General features: G+C 39.8%; 1 protein-coding gene across 1 annotated transcript in view; it reads left to right on the forward strand.

Moving 5' to 3' along the window:
• REEP5 (receptor accessory protein 5) overlaps window positions 1-23,428 on the forward strand; it is a 41,154-nt gene extending 17,726 nt beyond the window's left edge. Inside the window, exons 2-5 of the mRNA XM_019473363.1 lie at window positions 98-233; window positions 13,045-13,183; window positions 19,880-20,048; window positions 21,466-23,428. Of these exons, the coding sequence (XP_019328908.1) occupies window positions 98-233; window positions 13,045-13,183; window positions 19,880-20,048; window positions 21,466-21,515 (494 nt within the window). The 3' untranslated portion in view covers window positions 21,516-23,428. The remainder of the gene's footprint in view (window positions 1-97; window positions 234-13,044; window positions 13,184-19,879; window positions 20,049-21,465) is intronic.
• The last annotated feature ends 940 nt before the right edge of the window (window positions 23,429-24,368 follow it).

The raw sequence follows: 24,368 nt of genomic DNA on the forward strand, positions 1-24,368 counted from the left end.
CCCTTCCTGTTCCTCGTCCTCCCCCGGCGGCGCTGGGCCTCCCCGGGGAGCGCGGGGGTGGGCGGGGACACGTCCCCCTCCAGCGCCGCGGGGTGAGGGGCCGCCCGCACTAACGGCTCTGTGCTCTCTCCCCGCGCAGCCATCGTCGGAGCGGTGGCCGTGTACCTGGTGGTGGGCTACGGCGCGTCCCTGCTCTGCAACATCATCGGCTTCGGCTACCCCGCCTACATCTCGTGAGTGTCACGACTCTTGCCCCTCTTACCACGATGGTTGCATGTGTTACCCGCCGGGGAGAGAACGCGGTTGCAAAATCACAGCCCGGCGCTGGTGCGCAGTCTGTCACGGTGGCATTCCAGGACCACGCTCCAAAATGTTGTTTTTTCCCGCCCACCCCTTTCCCTTAGCATGTATAGGTGCAAGGTGCTAAGTAAAGAACGAGGTTTCTTCCATCTGGCAAGTGCTACATAATAAATTACAGATGGGAGAGGCTGGGTAATTTCCACACTTGCAAACCAGTTCCTATAGCGCGTTACGTTTTGGCTTTGGGTTCCCAGCTTTGTCATCCTCAATGAGAAGCTGGATCGCTGTGTCTTACCTGCCACTAGTAACAGGAGGAAGAATCGCTGTTGTAACGGTATTTGCTAAAACTCACACTGATATTTTTAGTTGAGGACACTCACAGATAAGCAGGAAGGCACTGGTGCAGCATCAGCATATGTTTGATACGAAGCACTAGGTAATGTACGGGCTGGAGACAGAGATGCATTAAGGATGCTGTTTACTCCAAAACCACCTAGCTGATGAGAAGGTGGAAAGGAAGACACTGTAGCTCCTCTTGGGTGTAAAAGACTTAAAAATACTTCATTTTTTCAAAGGAAAGCCTCCTTAGATGTTTTGTTTTTAAGAATATCTGGTATCTTTCATGGGCATTATATTATTAGACCAAAATGGATTTCCTGTTAGATAAGACCACAGTGGAGTATGTTCCAAAAGACTTCAGAAATGTACTAAATAAAACCTCCTGTGTAGCCTAATACACTCATAAAATGGAAGTCCTTCCCAGCTATACTGCTATATCGTTGAAACATAGTGCTTGCCTTTTACGTAACTCTGTTTAAATACAGTCAGCAACTTTTAAAAATACATTCTCTGTAATTAGCTTCTGGGCAATACAGAATAGGTTCCTTCTCTTTTGTTTTTTCAGAGATGTGGGAGATGGACTTAGTTTTAGACTCTCTTGAAACATCTTAGCGGTTGTGATACTTAAAACTAAGGAACACTTTTCTAAATGCTGTTTCCAGTGAGCACTAATTTAGGAGGTTATAGGCCAAGAACTCTGGAGAAACTTAGAATTTATTTTCTATAAGGCAGTTTTTAGTGAAAAGATTAGTTAAAAGATAATTTTTTCATTAAAATCTGAAAGTGAAAATATCAGCCAACAAAGCTTCAAAACCTTAAAATAGTTGTGTAGGAATTATGTAGTATTTTGTGTCTGACTTAGGTCACTTTTAAACTTACATAATTACTTTCTAAAACCCTATTTAAATTTTTTAATTTGTTTTAAAAACTGGTTTGGGATTATATTTTAAATCTGCCGTTACGCAACTGTGGTGAATAAATTGGTAATAAAAGCTCTTAGAACTGTGGAGGCAAGACAGCAGCAAATCAAATATGGAGTTTTATCTTCCTTTTTTTTTTCCTTCCAAATCTGGAAAATTAAGTTTTTAAAATCTTTTTGTAGGATGTCTACCCTTTTTCATGTTGGAAGGTGGTTTAAATGTATCTTAATGTGAAAAGTTACCTCCCGGATGTTAGTACCGTGGGGTGTTTTATTGTTTGTTTTTGGGTTGTTTTTTTTTTTTTTAGTAATGGGTGCATATGCCATTGTCCTTGGCTACAAATTTTACTTAAACAAAAAACCACAATGAATAACATGCACGTGAATACAATGCCAGTTCTGTTTTTTCCAATTCATTCTCAGTTAATGCTTTCCCCTTAGCTGTCTTTTTAACGCTGAAACATTTTTACGAGAAAATTATAATCTGGGGTGAAAATCTAATTTAAAATGCATGTGATGTGCTGGATGTCAATGTCTTTCAGTGGCAGCCTACAGACAGGTTCCAGCTCATGCAGCAACCTGCTGACAGCACAGGTGGGCTTGATCCCCTCCCCTTCCATTCCTTCCCAAGTACAGAGCTGGTACCTAGCATTTTCGCACATGCATTGCTCTGCCTGCAGAGCCAGCAGTGTGGGTGCAGAGGAGACATGGGAGGACATGCGCTAGTACACGTTTTCATGGTCCCATTCAGTTTCCCCTTTTTTGGGAGTGAGGTGTGTGAACTCAGGATAGGCATTATTGCCCTTGCTAGTCTGTACAGTGTTATGGGATCAGTCTTGACAGCAGCACACCAGGACATCTGTGCTATCTCCTGAGATGGCTTTCAGTCTGGAGTCAAGCATGGGCTGCCTGGCCATGAAAAAGAGCAAGAATCCTCTTTGGTGATTACCCTTCTTCCACCATATGGGTTTCTTTTTGTCTTGGTGCTACCATACCACTCTCCATATTTACCATAGGATCTCTATTCTAATGCAGGCCTAAGCTGTGAGAAGATAAAGCTGAATTACTGGAGTGATTCCTGCTTTCATTTTCGCTGCTCTGGATCCTGTACTGCAGTCAGGGTGTTGCCAAGTGCTGTCCCCCATGCTCATAAAGCATAAAGACCCAAAGCATAAAGACCAGTAGCCAGGGTGGTGTTTATTCCTCTCTTCTATTTGGTCTGTCCTCCTTTGAAAGACAGCTGAAGAGCCTGTTTTATGAACTAACAGTAGTGAGATTTGCTTCCTAGCATTGGGCAGAAAACAGTTTTCACCAGCTGCAAGCACCCTCAAACGGCTTTTGCTGTAAAAGCTGTGGCTTCTGGAAGAGGTCAGGAGCCATGAACAGAATGTATTGTGCAGGGTGTTAGTTTGATGTTTACGCAGGTGTTTCAACAATGTATCCAAGCCTGAAATGTCTCAGGTACTGAAAGAGAAAAAGCAGATTACTTTTCCCCAGTTAACTTACTTTCTTCTGTTGTGAAGTAGATCAGTGTATCATTTCTTCATTGTCAGTGACTGAATTGTTTAAAGTGAAAAACAATGAAGTACTGGGTCAGGCTTCTGTTCAGCAGAAAAGACAGTCATGAAGGAGTGGGACAGATGTGCATTCTGCAAGGGACATCATCTCCTGTCCTTAGAGTTGTTTAAAATGGCAAACAGGCTACCAGGTGAGTGACCCATTAAGCATGTTCCAAATCTGTTTTATGAGGATTTTATTTCTGGGTTACCTTGGTCATGGTAGTTACTGTTTGTCTCTGTGCCTACCTGAAAAAAATATATTGGGGGGGAAAAAACAAACCCAGAGAAGGGTGCTCAGCTCGGATTTCAGTCTGTTCACACATGAAGCCAGGACAGTTTTACGGATGTGCAGGTATCTGTCAGGCCTTGTATAATTACGTAGTTTATTTTCTTTTGTTTACATCGTTCTCTGTATTCATTGTCAGTATGTGCTGTGCAGCAGGTGCAAATTACAGTGGAGAAGTGCTGGAGGCTGTAGTTGCTGGGATAGACTAGCAGATGGGGTGTGAAGCGGTACTGGTGCAGCTGTGCTGCTCCCTGCTTTAACATCACTGCGGTGCTGGCCTCAGCCAAGGCTCAAAGCCAATGCGAGGGGAGGGGGCAACTCCCTAGTTAATGTCTCTTACAGTTTCAGGCAGGCATAGCTGTTTCCCTTCTACTTCCCCCTTGTTCATGTTCACCTTCAGCTTTTGCTTTGTGTAAATCTTTAGTGGTTTTATATACGGAGGAGTTTCTTCTTTAGTGATACAAAATCTTCCCAAAAATCCAAGTCGTCTATGCCATGTCACCAGCAAGGGCCCACCCGAGGCTCTTAACATAGGCAAAATTAAGCAGTTGTTTTCCAAGTAAACGTTATCTGGCTGTTTTCCAGTAAGTCAGACAATCTGGATTAAAGTTTGTCATAAAACCCTAGTCTTATTCCCTAAAATTCTGTTAACTGCTATGTGATGAAATAGAATGATTAGTTTTAAGTTGAAATCTAATATTTGTTTGCAGCCTTTTGTGTTTGCAGTAGACCAGCATTGAAAAATTTACCACAGATGATAGAGGCAACTTTTTATACTTTTAGCAAGCTTTAATTGCGCAAGGCAATATTCAGACTAGTAGATGGAAGAAGTGAGTGTTGGTAGTATATAAATAACATTGCCAGTATTTTCACTGCTTCTTTAAACGTTCCAGAGCTAGCCTGTTTAAAGCTAGCCTGTTTAAATGTAGCTCCTCCCATAGCCAGTGGTGGCTAACTGCCTCAAAAAAATTGGAGTGCAAGCAGGAAAGGAGCCTTTGATGACTAAGAAATGCATGCAAAGGATTGGAAATTTGAGAAGCGCTGTCATGTTTGGTTTAAAAATTGCAAAGATGAAAATAGCTTTGGGCAGTAAAATGTCTGAACTTATTACTGGTGTCTTCAAGGGAGAAGAGCGATACAGTACAATCATGCTTCTCTCTACTTTGGCTAATTTTATGCTGTTACTTCAGTTTAGCTGGTTTTAATATGTAAGAGCTAATCGTGGCATTTTACGAACAGGAAACAATCTAGATTGATTGTAGAGAAGTATAAACACACAATTCAAGTCTTAATTTGAATGTTGTCATGGTGTCTTGAGCCTGTCTTCTAGTACCTTTGCCTCTTCCATACCTCTAAAACAGGAACACTGCTTTTCTTTTGTCACAGTTGTTCAGAAAAGGCGAAATTGTTCCTGTATTTGTTGAGAACTAGGGCAGCAAATTTGCTTTCTCTTAAGTTTTGAGGAGAATGCTTACTTTTTTCCTTCATGGAAAACGCTGCATGATATGCTAATGTTCAAAAGTAATGCTCTGCTGCTGCTTTATAAAAGTGATTTGAGTGAGCTGGCGTATCTAACCAGATTGAAAATGCTCAGTATAAATATAAGCAGAAAGTTTCCAAATCTGTCTACACTTACGCTGTTGCCTTTCCCAGCTGATACTCTTCTCATGGGGCTTCAGACACTAAAAAGTGTATTTTGACTTTTTTGTATATGTTCTGCCAAATCAGTTCCTCTGAACATACTTGCTTTTTGTGTTTTAGATTTTAGAGTGCCATGTTTAAAATAAAAGCTGTCTTATCTGTTCGTTGGACAAACGATGTGCTTTGCTTTCTAGAGACAGCAAGTGGTTAGATGCAGGAGAGAGTCTAATATTATGATAACTGTGGGAAAACTTGAATTTATATTCCATATCTTAAATTTAGGTTAAAAAGGTCTTTGTTATACAGGTGGGCCCACAATCTGAATTAAACTCATTGAAAGATTTCCAGTTTGTAATTGACATAGATACTATTTTTAGGGACTGCGGATATGTTTGAGGCATAAATGAAGGCATTTTACCAGACCTTCTTGGTAAAGATACACTGCAGTACTGCACCTTGCATGCACTCCTCTCTCTTACTGTATTGACCTCTAGCGACTTGGTTGATGTAGGCCTACAGATGTTCAAGGAATAGTTAGACTTGCATCAGTGGGGTTTGCTGGAATATATTTCTAAACTACCCTTCCTCCTGGTGAGTCACAATGCTTCTAACATTTAATGCATAGCATTGCTGATCCTAAGTGCTGAAAAAATGAGCTGCAGTTAAAGTGAGATTAAAAATATGTGGCTTATTGCTAGTTGGTTGTCTTGTTTTCCTGTTTGTTTTGTTGTGGTGATGTATTCTAGTTACATTTTAAAAGTCTTTCTTCACAGCTATGAGACTGCCTGACACAGGAGAGCTAGCAACATCTTGCTATACCAAAAGGAAGGATGCCTACTTGTCACTATGCAAACAATGAGCAAGATACACAATTTTTAGATTAGGATAATGAGGCTGTCTTCAGCTGTTAGGAAAAGAAATGCAAACTTTCATGTGAGGGTCTGTGAACACTAAATAAAACCTAATTTAAAAAAAAAAGAAAAATTATAAAATTTTGTTGCTACACAGCTTAGCAACTAGCACTGTACTCATAAAGGAAATTCTTCAGGTCTCTGCAAACCAGCCTCAACCCAGAAGTTAGTCGTCAGCCTAAAACTTGAATCCCTTTCCCACTCCCTGATGACTCAATTTTTTAATTACGTTCAATAATTAAAACTGTAGGATTTTTTGTTTCTAGTTTAAAAACTCCTTACACAGTGATTACCTCGAAACAGCAACATTTTACCAAGTGAGACAAACGTTGCACCATGATTTCATGCTTTACTGTACATTTGTATAAATTAAGACCATACTATAGTTCTTTTGCCAATATTGCAGTAAACAGAACTGAAAAACAGTAGTAGAGCTATAACAAAATTACGCTTGAAATACAGTCTCCACAGTGCAGCATAGGTTGACAGGAAAATGTAACTTTTATTCTTTCTGTATTGTTGTAAGCATGTAGCAGGAGCTCAGTTCTTCTCCATTTGGTCACAACAGTACTGTCTGATCTCTGTGCCTGCACCCTAAACAGTAACAGCTGTGGAGAGGCAACCAAAGCATGTGAAACAGTATTTTCCCTTTAACAAAACTGGCTGTCACAAGTCGAGAGGCATTGCGGATCCTTAGCAAGTGGCTTCTTCTGGTGGGATGCAGCATGTCTGCACTACACAGGTAAAATGTGGCTTTTCCTGAAGCTCCCTCACTGCATGCCACTTCTCTTTCTTGTCAATACCTTCAGGAAAGACAACCTGAAAGAATTCTGTAATATAAGCTGGGATTAGATGTTTCCAAAACAGGGCTTTTGGACTCAGTGTAGCAGCACTGGTCTAACTGCTAATGTGGACAGGTACAGCCAACAGTGAAGCTGGTAAAGCTTAGCCTGAGACTGTATATGCAGGTGAGCCCCGCTGAAGGCCGCAGTGACTTTCCTTGCCTGTGTTAAGGGTGGAAGTGAAGGAAATCCCCCTCCCAGAGAGAGAGAGTGGATGGCTTCTCCGGGAGTGGAGAGCTAAAGCCTGCTGGGCCTCCTGCTGCACAGCACCTCCCGCATCGCCCAGCCTGTGTGGCAGAACAAGCAGTAACCGAATGGTTTGGCAGGCTGGACTGAGGCACTGACGCATGTTAATCGCAGCAAAAAAAGCCTGTGTGTGTGTGGGTGTGTGTTTGGGGGAAGCTGGTTTTAACTTGAGTCAGAACTGGGGAACTGACTCATCCTGTGGCCCTACAAATACTTGCTCCAGAAGAGAGCAGGCCAAGAATGAGCAGAGAGCAGTGAAATGAGAGGATTGCTGCTTTTTTGCAGGAACCTAGCTTTGTGCTGAGTTAACATGTAGTATGTAGGACTCACTTCACTGGTGGGCAAAGTGGCACGTGCTCCTTTTGTTGCCTCAGTCTCCGTTTCCTTTGAAGAAACAAAGGTAGAACCCTTTTTACTACTGTCATGTTGTTTGTTGTTGTGGTCTAATAACTGAAAAGAGTGTAGATTTAGACTAGATATAAGGAAGAAATTCTTCACTGAGGGTGGTGAGACCCTGGAACAGGTTGCCCAGGGAAGTTGTGGATGCCCCATCCCTGGACAGTGAGCCTCCCTTCCTATCCTTCATGAATTTGTCTGCTGCCATCTCCTGGATACAGAAAATTTTGAGAGAGGTGAGATGGTAGACTTACACTGCAGCAGTTGTGTAAGCGTGTTTGGCAGGAAGATGTTTTCAGTATCTGCAAATGCATGAGACTGCTATTGGAGTCAGTAAGGAGGAAGAAAGATGGAATACAGAAGGCTTTTAACTGATGGATGAAAATATAGAAGACAAAATTATAAAGCAAATACAAATACACAGGTACTTGTTTCACTGAAATGATGCCAGATGTCACGGAGGCAGCCTGCCAAGATGAGTGTGAAATGAGGATGATGGGGAGGCACCAAACTGAGGAAGTCTGTGGTGCAGTGGAGTGTTGATCCCACAGAGGTGTCTGGATAGGTAGCTACAAGTAAATTATTTTTGAATCACCATAACCTGTTGTAAAGAGTTGGGGCAGACCAGCAAGTATAAGCTCTAGAAGTATAGGTAGTTTCAGGGGTTTTTTTAAGTTAAATGGGAAAAACAAAGTTATGCTTGGCTAAGAGGGTCACAAATATGCCTGCCTACTCATTTAGTATAGCACTGATTAGAAAACTGAAGGAAGGATGCACAAAATGCTCCAGTCTTCCCTAACTACAGCATGAGCACTGGGCTTAACAGAGACTAATCTTTTGTCTTAAACTTGTAACTTTATTTATGCAACAGTCATCGGGTACACCTTGTAAATTGCAGGGATTTGAATGATCACTTCATATAAGACTACAGCAATAAAATTTGGCATTTCTTTCTTTATTCCTGGCTTCCACATCTTATTAGCTGGACTCAGGGAAAGGAAAAAAACCCAAACTCATAACTGGTGTACTTATAATATGCTTATTTTGTGAGTACTGTATGTGTGAATTAACTCCAACAATTCGTTATGGCAGAGCTAATTCAGGAGTGTGTAACAGTCTCTTCTTGGAAAAGAGCTGATTTTTTGTCGAAATGAGTCAGATGCTTTAAGTGAAAGAGCTCAACTTGGCAGCTTACTAAAATTAGACCAGTATCTGTTACTATCAGGTAGCAGGATAAAGTAACCACACTTGATCTAGAGTTCAATTTGACTGATTCTAGGATGCACACAGTCAAAACTGAGCCGGTACTCTGATACTGTAGCTACATAGCTGATAGGAGCCCTGGGCCACTGGAGAGCATGGCAGCCTCCGCTCTTCCCTGTTGGCATCACCAGCTAGTGGGGTTATGGAGGGAACAGATCTGGCTAAAAATGACGTTTTTACTTGGCTCCGCATCTGTATGCACAAGTTGTAATGCTGGCCCATGGCAGGCCATTTTCACTGCTGGACAGGCATCTGTTTTTGAAAGAACTGAGCTGTGGTGTTTACCATCCAGTCTACTGGAAGCTCTTCCTAGTGACTGCTCTTACCTCCGACATGCAGAACTACTGTAAATAGTTGTTTGAGGCTTTATTTAAAGTTCTCTACAGCTAGTATATAAGCACCATATAAAATCCTTTGTGATGTGTAATTACTACACATAACTAACATGGAATTTAGTCATATCAGTATTAGAAAAAACTTACAAAAACCGGACAGTATCTCTTTTCTTTTTAAATTTGAAACTATAGGCTTTGGATGCTCCTTCCTTTGTTAGGAAATCTTAACGTTACATGCTAATGAGACTGTTCTTATTTGCTCTTGCAACGTATAAATAGCCATTACAAGAAGGCTATCCTAAAGTTGGCTGTATTACCAGTGCCTCTTGATCTGTATCTTTTCACTTATTGATGGACATTGCATTTTGAATATTCATGACTTAACATGGAGAAGAATAAAATGTTCTTGGCTTGAAGAAACATGCATGATGTATCTCCTAAGGTTAATTGTGCAGAGCATTACACAAGGATAATACCTAATAACTTATAGAATAACTTATAAGAATAAGTAATTAGGGTAGGATCCTCATGTTGAGTATAGTGATAAAAGGACAAAAACCCTATCCGTTCAGATATCTACATAACTTACTGTAGTTATTTGTTCTTGGATAAGGAGTATTTTCTGTGAGTTACTATTGAAATAGTGTATAAGTAGCAAAGGATGGAGATAACTTTTGTCCTTTTATTAAAAAGGGACATGTTAGACTATGGATTTCCACTGGCAGTCTCAGCTGAGGGACATATTTGCCATTCGGAAGCAGAATATTTATAAAATACTTGCCTTTCCTTGACTTCAGTTAAAACTTTCATTCATTGATGGCACTGCTATATCCATTTTTTCCTTCCTTCCCTCCAGCTAAATGGGATTGGGACTGCAGTCATTGCTAACAAATGCAGTTTGTGCCTTTCCTTCAGAGCTGACATGGCTGTTACCTTAGTGGGTGTGGTAGGGGTCTGCCACCTAAGCTTGTCCCATGGTGCCTACCTAGATCAGACCATTATAGAAGGAGGGGAAATGTGCTGTTTCCTACAGTGTGCAAGAAAATACCACATGCGGTTTTAATGCTGCATATCAGATGGGTTTTGGAGTACTTGTAGTACTGCTGCTTGTGACTGTCTGACCATGAAAGTGTCTTGTTCATGTATTCCCTTCAAGACATCCCCTTAAGGAGCTACAGCAGCAGATGGTGAACGTTCAAAGGGAGCACACCCATGGCGCTGCATTTAGGAACTGTCAAAGGCCACCTGTTTTTACAGGAGAGAAGATAATAGAGCATGCCTCATTAACACAGTGGTATGCCATCTGCCCTTTGCCACAAAATTGGAGATTCTAAGCTTTGTATGATTTTCATGATTACTAAGATGGCTTTAATAATGTTAAAAAAAAATTAAACAACGCTTCCTTAAATCCATGGAAGGCTTCAGGCGATGACTGGAAAACAGCAAGACTGTTAGTGGTTTCACTGCAAAGCATTCTCTCACAAATACCAAGCTAGCATGCTTATTGTGGTAAAATAAGCCTTCCTCTCTATGCCTGTAATGGAGAAGTTGATAGAAGAACCAGAGAAATTCATATTATGAACCCCTACAGCAAGTTTTCCTTAACACTGAGAAACTTTGCAATTAGTTCTTTTCTCTCCTCCATTTATCCACCACTCTGACTTCCCTACTAGTCACTTTTTCTTTCCATCCAGAAGTACACCTTGAAAATAGGTCAGTAGCCCTCTCCCTTACCTCCTGTGTTGTTTGGGTTTTGGTTTTTTTTTTTTTAGGACCCCTCACCTGGCAGTATTAGAATACCTGAGAGGTGGGGGCAAAGAAAAAATGTGGTTTATAGTGGGAGGGCAGGAGCAGCTGAAGTTGGCACTGCCTTTGAGCAGGCTGCCTGGACTACTGTTTCCTAACAGTGTTAGGAACAGCAGTAAGCAGACCTGCTGCTGTCCATCTGTGGAAAACCTGTTCTTCCAGTTGTGCTGATACTGTATCTCAATAACAGCACCTTATTGTGCATGATCGGGCAGGGCAAGGGCTGTTGCTTTCCCCATTGCAGGACCCTACTGGCCAGCCACAAACTCTAATGGAAATAATGCATAAATTAAGTATCAGATCCTCGTATTGCATTTCAAAGTAATTCAATACAGTAGCTATGCCAATTCTCTCTGCATGTGGTGGGTTTGCCAGTGCTTTTGCTAAAATACAAGGCATGTCACAGGATTGATTTTTTTTTTATTTTTTTTTTCCTTAATTTACAGAACTAGGAAGTGACAGAGTCCAAAGGGTTTCTCAAGTCACAAACCAGGAAATGTACTCACAGCCAGCCATCTATCTGGTTTCTACTTTGTAAACCTCCCTAACTCTCAATCTTTTTTATGGACTAAAAGAAAACTTTGCACCTTTGATATATCCCACAGATGCTGCTTCAGCAGTAATACAGCTGATGTTAAAGGAATAAGTTATAAAAGAATTAAAACTAAATTCATTAAACTGAATCTACAGATTTTAATCCTATGGCATGAGTGGAGAGGACAAATGCTTTTTAATACTCTTAAGCTTCACATTATCAGGCTTACAGTTGCTAGCATTTCCTTCTAAAACTTCTTATGGTGCTAATCTGGAACTTAACGAGTCCAGAGTCTCCACCTCACTACTTTTACTGAAGGAAGCACATGTGCATCTTTCTTTCAACTTCCTATTTTTAGAACTGTATAAACTTGAACTGCATTCTCCTAGCAGTTGGAGAACAAAAACCCCGTTAGCCATTATGCAGGAAGCCCAAGACTTTACTAGAGGTTGCTCCACCCTGTTCTTAATACTGTAGTCTGTGTCAGAATTTGCAAGTCCTGTAGGAATGGGTTTATAGAGCAAAACAATTGGTGATGCAGATATGTAGTCCTCACTGTACGGGGTGGGGGGTACTGGATCTCCTCTGCTTCTGTAGACCAAGTGCTTGTTAATAGTTAGAGCAAATCTTACGGTTTACCTTTTCAAAGAGGAATCTAGCACACATACATTATGAGTAAAGAAAGATATTTTGAGATTCACTTCAAAATCCTCAACTAGATTTAACATTTCTATCTAGATGCTGTTTGCACTAGTAGGTGCTGCTCTGTTATGATCCCAGTAAGAAAGGCATTCAGATTCTGTAAAGCTTCATTTAAAATGCTACTTATTAGAGCTAACACTATAAAGAGAGAGAGAATAGTATAGACACCCTTATGTCGCTGTAGATGCTGGGAACCTTGAGTTGGGCAGCACTGAACGAGCCTCCAATCCACACACAGCACACTCTGCAGACCTCATCTGTAGACAAGGTTATCCCATTTTGATAATTCAAGCTATTGCAGGATTTTTCTTTCAAGACAGCAACTCTGTTCGTTGCTCCCACTGTCAAAGAGGGAGGATGTTCACTGTTAGATACAGGCAAGGCCATGCAGGTGGTGTAATCGCTGGTACCCAGTGGGAGCTGCCTAGGGGATCGTCTGTTTCAGTGAGATGAATTTATCCCGTGACTAGGGAATTTGTGCAGCACAGCACAGGCCTGAAAGCCAGGCTGTATGTGTGGCACAGACCTGCTCACTCAGGTTAACTCTTATACGGATCACTAATGCTTCGATGTACAATAGTCTTCTGGTCAGGATTACCACAATGCATCCAGAACTGAAACTCGCCAAAGAGTATCCCCTCTCCTCCCTGTCCTATGGACTGTCTCATGAACAAGGTCAGGATGCTCATGTTTTTTGTTTGGGTTTTTTTTTGTAATCACAGAGCTAGACATAGTTTGAGTATCTTTTCTTTTTGAAGTCTGATGTAGGGAAAAGCTTTGCTGTTCAAAGATCTTGGGCACATTGTCTGTATGATAGATACTACTTAGTTCTCTTCTGTAGAGCATATAGAGTAATTAAATTATGAGGATTCACATGTAAAAACAAACCTGAGTCATAAAAACTTCACCATTATACATGAGACTGATGCTACTGATCTGCTCACTTGTTTCGTTTTCTTTACAGAATCAAGGCCATTGAAAGTCCCAACAAAGATGATGACACACAGTGGCTGACTTACTGGGTTGTGTATGGTGTTTTCAGCATAGCAGAATTCTTCTCTGATATCTTTCTGTCCTGGTTCCCTTTCTACTACATGCTAAAGGTATGTTAGTTCATGTGACCCCTTTCCTAAATTGAGGCCTTTGATATAACTGATTTAATGTCTTCAAGAATGGATACATGACAACAGATTCCCTTGGAATCATTCCTGGGTCACACCTTATTTTTAGATGCTGGTTGCATGTAATTTAGCACTATGAAAGTGATCTGTTTACAGCTGATGGTTTTGTGAGGCAAGAGGGGAAATTGGGATGGGTGGCAGGGAAAGGTCTGCCATGTTTTAGGAAAAAAGAGGCAGTGTAGCTGTACTGTGGAAAGGCAGTTTTTTGTCTTGGTGTTCAGGTAAATTTGGGCAAAATGACAGCACATGGTAAACCCTACAGAGTGGCTCTATTTTTGCTTTAAGTGCATTAGCGAAAGTGGAGAGTAAAATCACAAAGGCAGCAAAAGAAAGTATTAACATCTGTGCTGTTGGGAAAGAAATTGCAACATAAGAATAGTTTGACTCATACAGCCTTCATTTTTAATTAAGCCTACTTTCCTGAAAGAAAATGGGAGGTATCAGAGGAGCTTGTTGCTAATGTGCATTTGTTAGTGTGGTTTGACTACCAACAACGATTTGCTTAATGTGTTCCAAGCTTTGTTTGTCAACTAAGGTGTGAGTGTATTGTCAATCAACTTTAACATGTTAAATTATTCTAGGAGATAGCCAATTACCATGTATGCTGTTGGGTAGAAGACATTCTAGCTTGCTGGAGAGTCAGTTGTTTAGCTTAAAGAACTGTTACCTATTTTCTGTTTAAATGGGCTGTTCTATTCCTTCTCTTTTGCTTTGTTAGCCTGGTTTAGCCCCACCAAAATTCTTTAAAGGATTTGCTTGCCAGCTATTGTGGGGGGGTCGTATAAAATTATAACGGTAAGGTCTGATGTTGCCAAATGCTTTTTCCAGGAAATCCCACATTTTAAAGACAACAATTGACTTCGACAGCTCAGTTACACTTCTGCATTGTTCCTTTTGAACCTTTAACAGGCATCAACTTGTGCAATCATTTGGACACTTTTCCCTAGCTCCCTAAGGAAAAGCACATATTTGAACTGCTTCAAACTAAAAATATTCTGGCCTGTCTCACAAAGTTAATTCTCTCTCCCCCACACTTTATTTTTTTCCCTTAATCAAAAATGAAAATATGTTTTCAATTTTAAGCTTAATGGTTTTGCAAAGTTTTTAAGTTTAGCATGGGTAACACATATGTGAAAGTTTTACTGCTTTAATGTATTAAGACCAAGCCAAATAGTGATCAAAGTGCAAGTTCATCTGATCTGAATAGCATCCAAAAGGATTGTTTATGGCGCTGGAAAAATCTGTTCTTAACCACTTACGCAGTTATTTCACGTCCCCAACTTCACCTTACAGTTTAGCAGGATTATGACTTTACCCATTGTCTGCAGTGATGTATACTTGCAGTTCTGAATTCATACTGTGTATTTTTAGAGCTTCTTTTCTAACTTCTTGGTGGTAAAAGATGTGGCAATGATTTCTTCATGCCAGCACAGCACTCTTTCTGAAGAGCATGCAATTGAAATTCAGGTTGACCTTGCAAATAAAGACCAACCACAGATGGCTCTGATAATACTGTATCAGAAGTGCCACATTTACATGTAGTGGTGGCATCAACAGGAAGGTACTTTTCACAGTTCAGCAAAAGCAAACACAAGGAAGCAATTATGGTAAATGCACAGCTTTCTACCATAGCTGCTGAAGGCACATAGAAGTAAAGTATTTACTCTCAGTGGTGGGTAGTTGGAGAGATTTACTTTTGTCATAGAAAGGCAGACAGAAGGTGTTGGCTGAGAATCAGAAAGTATTGCTGACTGGGTGGAAGGATGAAAGTTACTCCATGCGGGGAAAAGGAGGACGCAGGCAGCTTCCAACTTTCAGTCCATCCACAACTAAAACCTCTTGTAGTGTAGTTTGTGATGTCTCCATGTCTCTTTTACGATGTTATGAAATAGAAGCCCACATATGTCATTCATGCAAATTTCAAGCTCGCTTTCATTTTCCAAATATGCTAAATTTGCATAGTCACATTTATTTGATACAGCTTGTAGCTTCCACTCCAGACTGAGTTTTAGCTGCTCAATATTTCTATATACCTTCATGTGCAGGGCTGAGACACTGATCATAGCTGCTCCCATATTCGCTTAAGTCCAGAGCCCAGGCTCTGTCACCTCAAAGTTTTCAGCACACTAGGAATTTTTATAGGTTGGAGAAAGGCATGTTCAAGAACTCCTTTGAATATGTTATGATATTTGCATACACTTTTGTTCTCCAGTTGAAAACTGTTTTGAGATTTCTTGGGTTTTGTGGTTTGGGTTTTTTTAATGCCTACTTTTTATTTATCTGCTTTTTTTCTCTGAAGCACAGGACATGCATGCAACTCATGATTTCATGTGTATGTGATCTGGTTTTCAATACTTTTTTTAATTATTTAAAGGTTTCTTTGGCATTCAGGTATTAAAATACTGTAGCCAGTGAAAGTAGTAGAGGTTATCATGCTAAGAGTATTCTTGGTAGTGGGAAGAGAGGAGACTCCTAAATCTACTAACAGTTCTGTCTTGAAATATTAGAATACTATTTCTGAACAGAATTCCTAGCAGACACGTCACACTGGGTGCATTATGCAAACTGCTGCTATGAGGCACTCACTCAAATGGAGCAGGAGGAGTTGTCATTGTGAGTGTAGCAACGTGCCAAATGTGGCAGCCTGACTCTGCTTCAAGACAGAGATCCCCTTCTCTCGCCCATGCACCCCATGCAATTAATTACTGATTTTGACTAAAGAACTACTTCACTTCCATTAAAAGGAACACCTTGTTTTAATGACTGCAGTTTTCTATTAGGAGTGTGTTCATATTTGTGGTCATATGAGGTGTGCCTTGGGTTTTGATAGTCTTCTGTCTGTAGAAGCTTGGAACTGGCCATGGGCATGCTTGCTGTATTTCTCAGCAGCAGTCATTTCCTCTGCTGTAGTGGCAAAACCAGCTGTATTCAGTTTTGTGCTGCCAGGGCAAGAACAGCTGCTAGCAAGCTCCAAGTGGGTTAGACCCAGCTCAGGTACCTGTCTAAGGAAGTCACTCTGTTGCACGAATTCCATTCCCTCCTCTGGCTGGTCTGGAGGGTCACAAAGAATATAGTGGGGTTTTTTTCCAGTTAACAGTTTTATCACTCTGAGCTTTCTGGACCTTTTTACAAAGCACTTTATTTTTAATAATCTGTGTTAGTTCAGTTTCAGGAGAGACAAGGGAAAAATAAACCAAGTTAGCAGTCTGACATTCTCAAGCTTTGAAAAGACTGAGATTTGCAGCTTTGGTATATGTCCTCTAGAAAATGTATATAAACATCTGTTTCAGTACATTTCAAAAGTAATAGGTATTTGAGGACAAATCTATAACTGTAAAAGATTTGATTTTTTTTTTCTTGACTGGACTGGGACAAAGCTGTAAAATCAAAATGACTAATTTTGTTCTTAGGCAAGAAAAGGGAAATATCAATTTCTTTTCGTTTCAGAGGAAGTTGGACTTACAGCTGAGGGATTTCCTAAAACAAAGGAGAACTAAGTAACATCTTTGTATATTGGGACAAGTAAAATAACTATCAGTAATTAGTCAGGTATTCTTTAACAGGAAACAAAATCAATATGCTTTTCATCTTTTAATGAAAGATAACAACATAAGATAGTGCCATTTATTCTTTCTGTTATATTAAGTTCCTGTGCTGGTTTTGGTTGGCATAGAGTTAATTTTCTTCATAGTAGCTAGTATGGGGCTATGTTTTGGATTTGTGCTGAAAACAGTGTTGATAACAGAGGGATGTTTTCGTTACTGCTGAGCAGTGCTTACACAGAGTCAAGGCCTTTTCTGCTTCTCACCCCACCCCACCAGCGAGTAGGCTGGGGGGGCACAAGAAGCTGGGAGGGGACACAGCCGGGACAGCTGTCCCCAACTGACCAAAGGGATATTCCATACCATGTGACATCATGCTCAGCATATAAAGCTGGGGGAAAAAGAAGGAAGGGGGGAACATTCGGAGTGATGGCGTTTGTCTTCCCTTTCCTGGAGATGGCTGAACACCTGCATGCCAATGGGAAGGAGTGAATGAGTTCCTTGTTCTGCTTTGGTTGTGTGCACAGCTTTTGCTTTACCTGTTAAACTGTCTTTATCTCAACCCACGAGTTTTCTCCCTTTTACTCTTGTGATTCTCTCCCCCATCCCACAGGAGGGGAGTGAGTGAGTGAGTGACTGAGCAGCTGTGTGGGTCTTAGTTGCTGGCTGGGGTTAAACCATGACAGTTCCAAATAATAGAAGCTTTTGAAAATTGATATTCTATCACTTTTTGCCTTTATTTTCCCTGACCATGCTTAATGGTACTGCATCAGTTGCTACTTACTGGTGCCAAATTTTATTGCATGTTGCATTATTTATTTTAATTCATTTAAATGTTCCTGGCATTCTCACTGGTGGACACTTTACTTTGAAAAACCTTTCTTTGTCTTCTGGGCAAACACTCCTTTAAGTCATTCTGTTCTGACACCACGATCAAATAGTTTAAAGAAGACAGCTTAAAGCTTACCTCAAAGGATGGTAAATTGGTTTGGCAAAATCTTCTGTAGAAGGCAGTTGTTATCCCCAGGAATTGGGGATCCTTTTCAAAGAGACAGCCTGTCAAGATACCTCTCCAGCTCCAAATATATCATAACTGACTTTCTCTAGGGCAAGGGGAGTGAGAAGTGGCCTTAAAGAAAAAAGGAGTAGCAATCTCCTCCAAAAACAGTAGGTGTTTTCTTCAACTGATGTACGCCAGAGGGATCAATTTTACTGTGGTATGCACTGTGGTGAAGACAAAGCCAAAATTTTACAGGTATGAAGAGCAGAACCTACAGAACATTCAATCTCAATATCCCTTGTCTGAGGAAATATAGAGGGGAGATATTCCAAAATATTTGGAAGGCTTGCCTGAAGAAGACTATGTGGTTTTCATAATTGAAAAGGGATTTTATTCTCTTTTTTCTTTTTGTTAAACTCAAATCGGAACCTGTGTTTTAAAATAACCTCTCTTGACTTAAATCACCTTGTAATGGTCAAATTGAGTTTCTTATGTAATATCAAAACAAGTATTTGGATGTGGTTCTGTCTTTGCAGTTTTACAGTGGGAAATCAAAAGTATGAGGGGAAGGAGAGGAGACAGAAACGTCTGGCTAGGCACAGTGGAATTCTGAAGGGATACTGTGATCAAACTAGCTTCTAGAAAATGCTTTTGCATTATGCGATGTACTGGAAACCTCATAAATAAATAAGAAACTGTGGTTGTATTTTTTTAAATTACTTTCAGAAGCTCTAGCACATGCATTGAAACATCTCTTCGGCAGCTGTAGATACTGCTGGGAAAATGGAAAACTTCTGAAATCTAAACTATTTAAATAAGTGCTACTGTGTTTAAATGCAGACTTTTAAGTTGCTTATGGTTTTATTGTAGTTTAAATGATTAGTTTGATTTTTGGTGCCTAACTTAACTAACTGTGTGGTGAGGTTTTTTTTCAGGAGGAAGAGTTGAGTAGTTGTTCTTGTGTTTTCTCCTTCTCTCCCTCTCCTCCCAAAAATGTGTGGAAATCCTCAAATTTTTAATCATGTCTGACATCAAAACAAAGCACATTTTGGCTGAGGCTGGGGTGGTTTTGTTTTGTGTTTTAAGAAAAGGTGGTCTGTGAAAAGCTGTTCTGCCTTTATTTTCTGGAGAGGCTTTTGACATGGAATAATATTGTACTATTTGTGTCTGGAAGAACTGTACAATTGCTGAGAAAATTTGCTTAATTTCGTTGCAGTTTTAGCCTGTAAAATCTTTTTATATGTACTTTCAGAGCTCAAGCAAATTTAGTTATGGCATTTTCTGTCCCTTAAATGTTTTGATCTTGTTTTGCATAGCTGTCTTTGTATTGCGTATGACAGTGGAACTGAAGCCAAATAAAGGTGCTTCAGTAGTAAAGACAGATATTTGTAATACATGTAACACCTGTCTTTCTAATCCCCTTTGTAAGATGCAGAAATATTATCCCACACACTGTGGTGTTTGGGTTTGGTTTTTTTTTCCCCGAGAGCAGATTGTGCTGTAAAAGCATTACCTAACCTGTGCAATCCAAAAGCATTACCCTTGTCTGTGTGCTATGTGTAGCTTGGATACATCTTTCCTCCTTGTCACTTTAGCTCTGGGATGCACACAATCCCATTCTTTCCCCTGCTGCATTTTCAGAGCAGGGAGGCAGAGAGGACAGGGATATGTTTTGGCTGGATTCAAGTGATTTAGGGACCTAGACCTTCAGTCAGGTGTGCCACATAGTTTAGAAGTAGCCAGAGACTCTGATGTTTTGTCTAATCAGGTTTTGTATTTCTACCTTAAAAACGAACAAAAACCCCATGCAATCTTGATACACCTGTTACCAGATCAGCTTTACTGCTACAGCCCTCCTCCTTTATCCTATCAATATCCATGAAATTATTCCAGTACAAAGATTCACTGTATGTGACTATACTGACGTGCGTACTTATTGCACTGTGACCATACAAAATGAAGGGGATGATGTACTGTTTTAAATATGCTCAAGTCTGTGGCAGAGTTAGGAAGGCACGCTACACCTTGTCTCCTACTCATTTCTTCTACTTATGCAGTTGTTCTTGTTCCTTGTAGTGTGGCTTCCTGTTGTGGTGTATGGCTCCAAGCCCTTCTAATGGGGCAGAGTTCCTCTATCATCGAATTATTCGGCCTTTCTTCCTGAAGCATGAAGCTCAGCTCGACAGTGTTGTTAAAGACCTGAAAGACAAGGCTGCAGAGACTGCAGATACCATCACTAAAGAAGGTGGGGAAAAGATCATTTGCTAATTACATCAAGTAGGAGGAGTTTCCCTGGGCAATTCCAATATTACAGTTAGTATTCATCATTTTGGGGAAAACAATTGTAAGAAGGCTATGTAAATTATAATGGAGAGGGTAAATTTGGGTGAAGATGCGAGGAAAACAGAATTGCAGTGGATCTTACTTTCTAGGAGTGCAGTTATGCTAGAATGAGTGCAAGCTGTATGAGTGGGAGAAACAGCTAATTAGTTTGTGTGTCTTCCCCCCCATACATATCACTGTAAACACTCTCTCTAGAGGCAGATCCAAACACCCTCACAAGATACCTTCCATAAATACAGTTATTGTTTTGGTGTATTCTTGTATCTCCTAAAATACCATCTCAAATACCTGGTAGTATAGAAGGGCTGCCAATTGTGTAGTAAAGCAAATCTTTTAACTCCAATCAACAGCAACATGTGAAATGAAGTTTTCCCGTCTATAAGTTTTTGTACTTTTCTTTCCTCTGGAGATCAAAGGATTCTGAGCCCACTCTTAAAGAAATTACTTAGGTTTTTAATTGGTTAGAATAAATTTTATCACAGCCTGTAGATTGTTTAATTTTTGCTTTTAGTTTCTTGCATTCTATAGTGGACCCTCATACTCCAAAATGTCTGATGATCGTTTTATGAATAAGAGAAGGAATGTATTAAGTAGCTAAAATAAAGGTTTATTTAAATGTCACTTGAAAGGACGTTTATTTATAAAATATTTCAAAGCACCTTAAGTCTCCTTTCCGCCAAGCAACACATGCAGTCTCATTTCCTCTTACCAACTTAAGTAGTTTTCCTGTCGGTATTGAAATGGTCTGCCTTTCTCAGCTACGCTTGGAAATTTTGCTGCATGACCCTTCCTGAATCATTATTGTTAGACAAGTATCTTAAATAATGTTCTTCCATGTTGTACATGGGATTTTTCTGTTCTCATTCCATCACTTACTCTTTCATTTTCCTATTTTTACATATAAAGATTTCCACATACATACAATTTTTAAGAAATCATCCACACGCATATGCATGTACACACACACACACACACATTAGTGTTATTCCAGCCCTATTCCATCAGCTTGGTAGTAGATTTCTTGCTGTAAACCTGTATGTCCTAAACACTGTGAGCAGCTCTATTTTATTGATAAAATAGTTGTAAGTCAGTCTGTGCTGTTTATTGTGCTGCTCCTTGCTTACGGTTTATTTTTTTAAATCTTTGTGATCAGTTTTATCACTGTGTGTGTATGTGTATACAAAAGCTATGATTTTCTTTTGAGATGTTTCTTTTTTGACCTAAAAGGAACATTATTTTTTTTATGCAGCTCAAGAACACTGAGTAAGTCACTTAGTCTGTAGGCCTCTAAGATTAAACTTGCTTTTATTTTCCTGCAGCCAAGAAAGCAACAGTGAACTTACTGGGTGAAGAAAAGAAGAGCACTTAAACTATTAACTGGATAAAGTTTCCCTACCACCTCCTTTATGAAGCTTGATGTTACTGGGAACTGTGGTATAATTTTAATAATATTGCCTTGGAAACATTTTGATATATTAAAGGAATGTGTTCTAAGTTTGCTTACTACTTTGCTGTGTCTGTATAGAAAGTAAGAATTTTTATTTAAAAGCAATGCAGTGGGCAGCATCTGAAGCTTAACGAAAATATTTTATTCACCTTCATGCAGAAGAAATCTTTCAGTAATCTCTTTCTGCAGTAACATAAATAAAAAGTATATATCCCACAGGCTCTGCACTTTAGTTGTCTCTTTGCGTACATAATTGCTCTTAACACTTTGACTGCAGTGTGTCTGGTAACATGAAGCTATTGTATAAGGAAAATACTAGTCTGAACGGATCTTCTTGAATATACAGGGAATTATTGTGAGATGGCATAATGGATGTATTCCCCACCAATAAAGTTGTAAATGATGAAATTACATGTTCTAGGTGCCTGATGACAGCGGTTTTTCACTGTTGCATGTTTCATCGTAACACAATATTTGGTACAGTGTGTGTATTCTTAAATGGATAGATACTAAATATAGGAAAGAGTAACTTCATTCAAGTGATCCAGCTTATATTAGCATTAAGTAATTTGCCAGAAATGGATGCACTAAATTGCACAAGATTAGCACAAGATGACTAAAGTACAACTCCTTGCCTCTTCTTGCTAAATAAAGTTGTCATCTAGAATTGCTAATAGAGTGCCTTTTAAGATCACACTCAAAAGCACAAACCACCTTTTGCTAAGAAGTGATACCATTACAAACACTTTTTCTTAAAGTCCTGTTGAAATATTAACTGTCTTGGGTGTCAGTCCCCAGAACTGCATCAGTAATGGGATGGACTACCACCTCCCATGAGCTTTTTCTGCTCATAAAAATCTGAAGTCTCTTCTGACTTTACTAAGAAAAACTTTGCATGAGCACTGAAACTTCCTGAATAGAGATGCTGTTGTTGTTACTGGATATATTCCTGACCAATCAGTAAGAATGCAACCAAAGTCGTTAAGAGAATAAAGGCTTTTTTGCCATCAATGGAAAAGAATTTTTTTTCTTAAGATCTGAATCTGTATTCACTTTTTCACACTGCAGTATTTTCAACAAATTCAGCATGAATTACTGAAATCTCCCTGTTCTCATCTCCATGCTGACGTTTCTTTAAAGCACAGAAATGCTGTGACAGTTCTTAACTCATAGAGCACGCAGAAGGTAAGCTTAAGCTTTTGATAGGATAAAAAGTGATTTCTGGTCCACATTCTTAAAATCAGAAGATTTAATCTTAAAATAGACTTTTGAAGACTTTTGCCTTTCTGCAACAAGTTGGTATATAAACATTCACTGAATTTTCAGATGCAAGAACTGCAAAAGAATGAAGCACACAGTGCAACTCGGCAGGTCAGTTTTAAATTTGAGAGAGAGATATTGTAAGAAGAGATGTAAAAGTGTCTTAAGAGAAAGCATTTTAAGCTTTAAGCTGGAAAACACGGCCCTTATGGCTGTCAACTTGGATAGGGAAGTATGAGACCCCCTGTGCATCATTTTCTGTAGGATAGCATGCAGTTTGTCATTTGAAGGAAAAAATGTAAAATATCACAGCTAATCATTCCATGACAACTTCTTGTTATGAGTGGATGTGCTGAAGAGGATAAAGTTTACAGCAAAGATGTAGATGTAAGCGAGTAAAAAGTTTTAAGTCACTCGCCATTTAAGTGGTTTAATTTCTTGTCGTATCTTCCTCTGTCTTAAACCCACTGAACTTTTCTGTAAGCCATACGAAATCCTAGTGCTGTGTTTTAAACAATCCCAACTGTGCATATAGCAGTCATGTGGCCAGTGGAATTTAGTTTCACCTTTTGAAATAATAAGTAATAAATAAAAATAAAGATACTTAATAGTCTATTTGATTTAGGTACAAACTACTACATAACTAACTTCTCTAAAAACTACTGATGAATCTTAGACTTCCCAAGCCTAACGAGGCCCGTAGTAGAGACAGAACTTATTTTTCATTTCTCATACTACTCAATGGTTCTTCCACTGTTATTAATGGGGATAAAACGTTTCTGTGTAAGTGGTAAAATGTTCCTGTACATCTCTTTTAGAACTTAATAGGCTTTAGAACAACTTCTTGTCTTTACAACTTGATATTTCTTGACCAGCAGGTAAATTCAATGCTCCTTTGCCAGATTTCTACTTGAACTAGAACTACCATCTCTTGTTAACAGAACTTGGTCTTGTTGTTTGCCTTGGTGCAAGTAGAAATGACTGAACCTCTGCAGCAAGTTACCCTTTCCTGCAAGTAACTCCACTGGGCTGGCCCCACAGATCAGTGCTCTTCTCAAAGTCGTCTTCACAACATGTATGTGCAAATGTTGGTGCACACATCTACTCCATGTCTGTGCTGAAGTTGTAATGTGCTAAACAAAACCAGATACAAATAAAGAGATTCTTAGAGCACTGGCATGATGCCTCTGTATTTCTTAAGAACCCCATACCTCAACACTGAAAACCCGATTACTTTAAGAAGGCAGAAGGTCTTCACATGATACTCACTTTTTTTTTACCCAAACTTCATTGGTGTGGAACTAGTAGAAGCCTCTCTAAAAGCCTGAAGGAAGTACTTCTGCTTCATGACTGGATCTCGGGGTGCAACCAAGCTGTCTTAGAGCATCAGGCCTTAACAGAAGAGTTTGGAATACAGATCTGTTCTCAACAGCAAGCACCATGAGCGGCTGCCTATGCAGCGCAGCTTTCCAGACTTCATAGCCTCGCTTACCTAAGGAATCGTCAAGGTTTAGT

Source organism: Aptenodytes forsteri, unplaced genomic scaffold (assembly GCF_000699145.1).
Source record: "Aptenodytes forsteri isolate BGI_AS27 unplaced genomic scaffold, ASM69914v1 Scaffold69, whole genome shotgun sequence".
Taxonomy (NCBI): Eukaryota; Metazoa; Chordata; class Aves; order Sphenisciformes; family Spheniscidae; genus Aptenodytes; species Aptenodytes forsteri.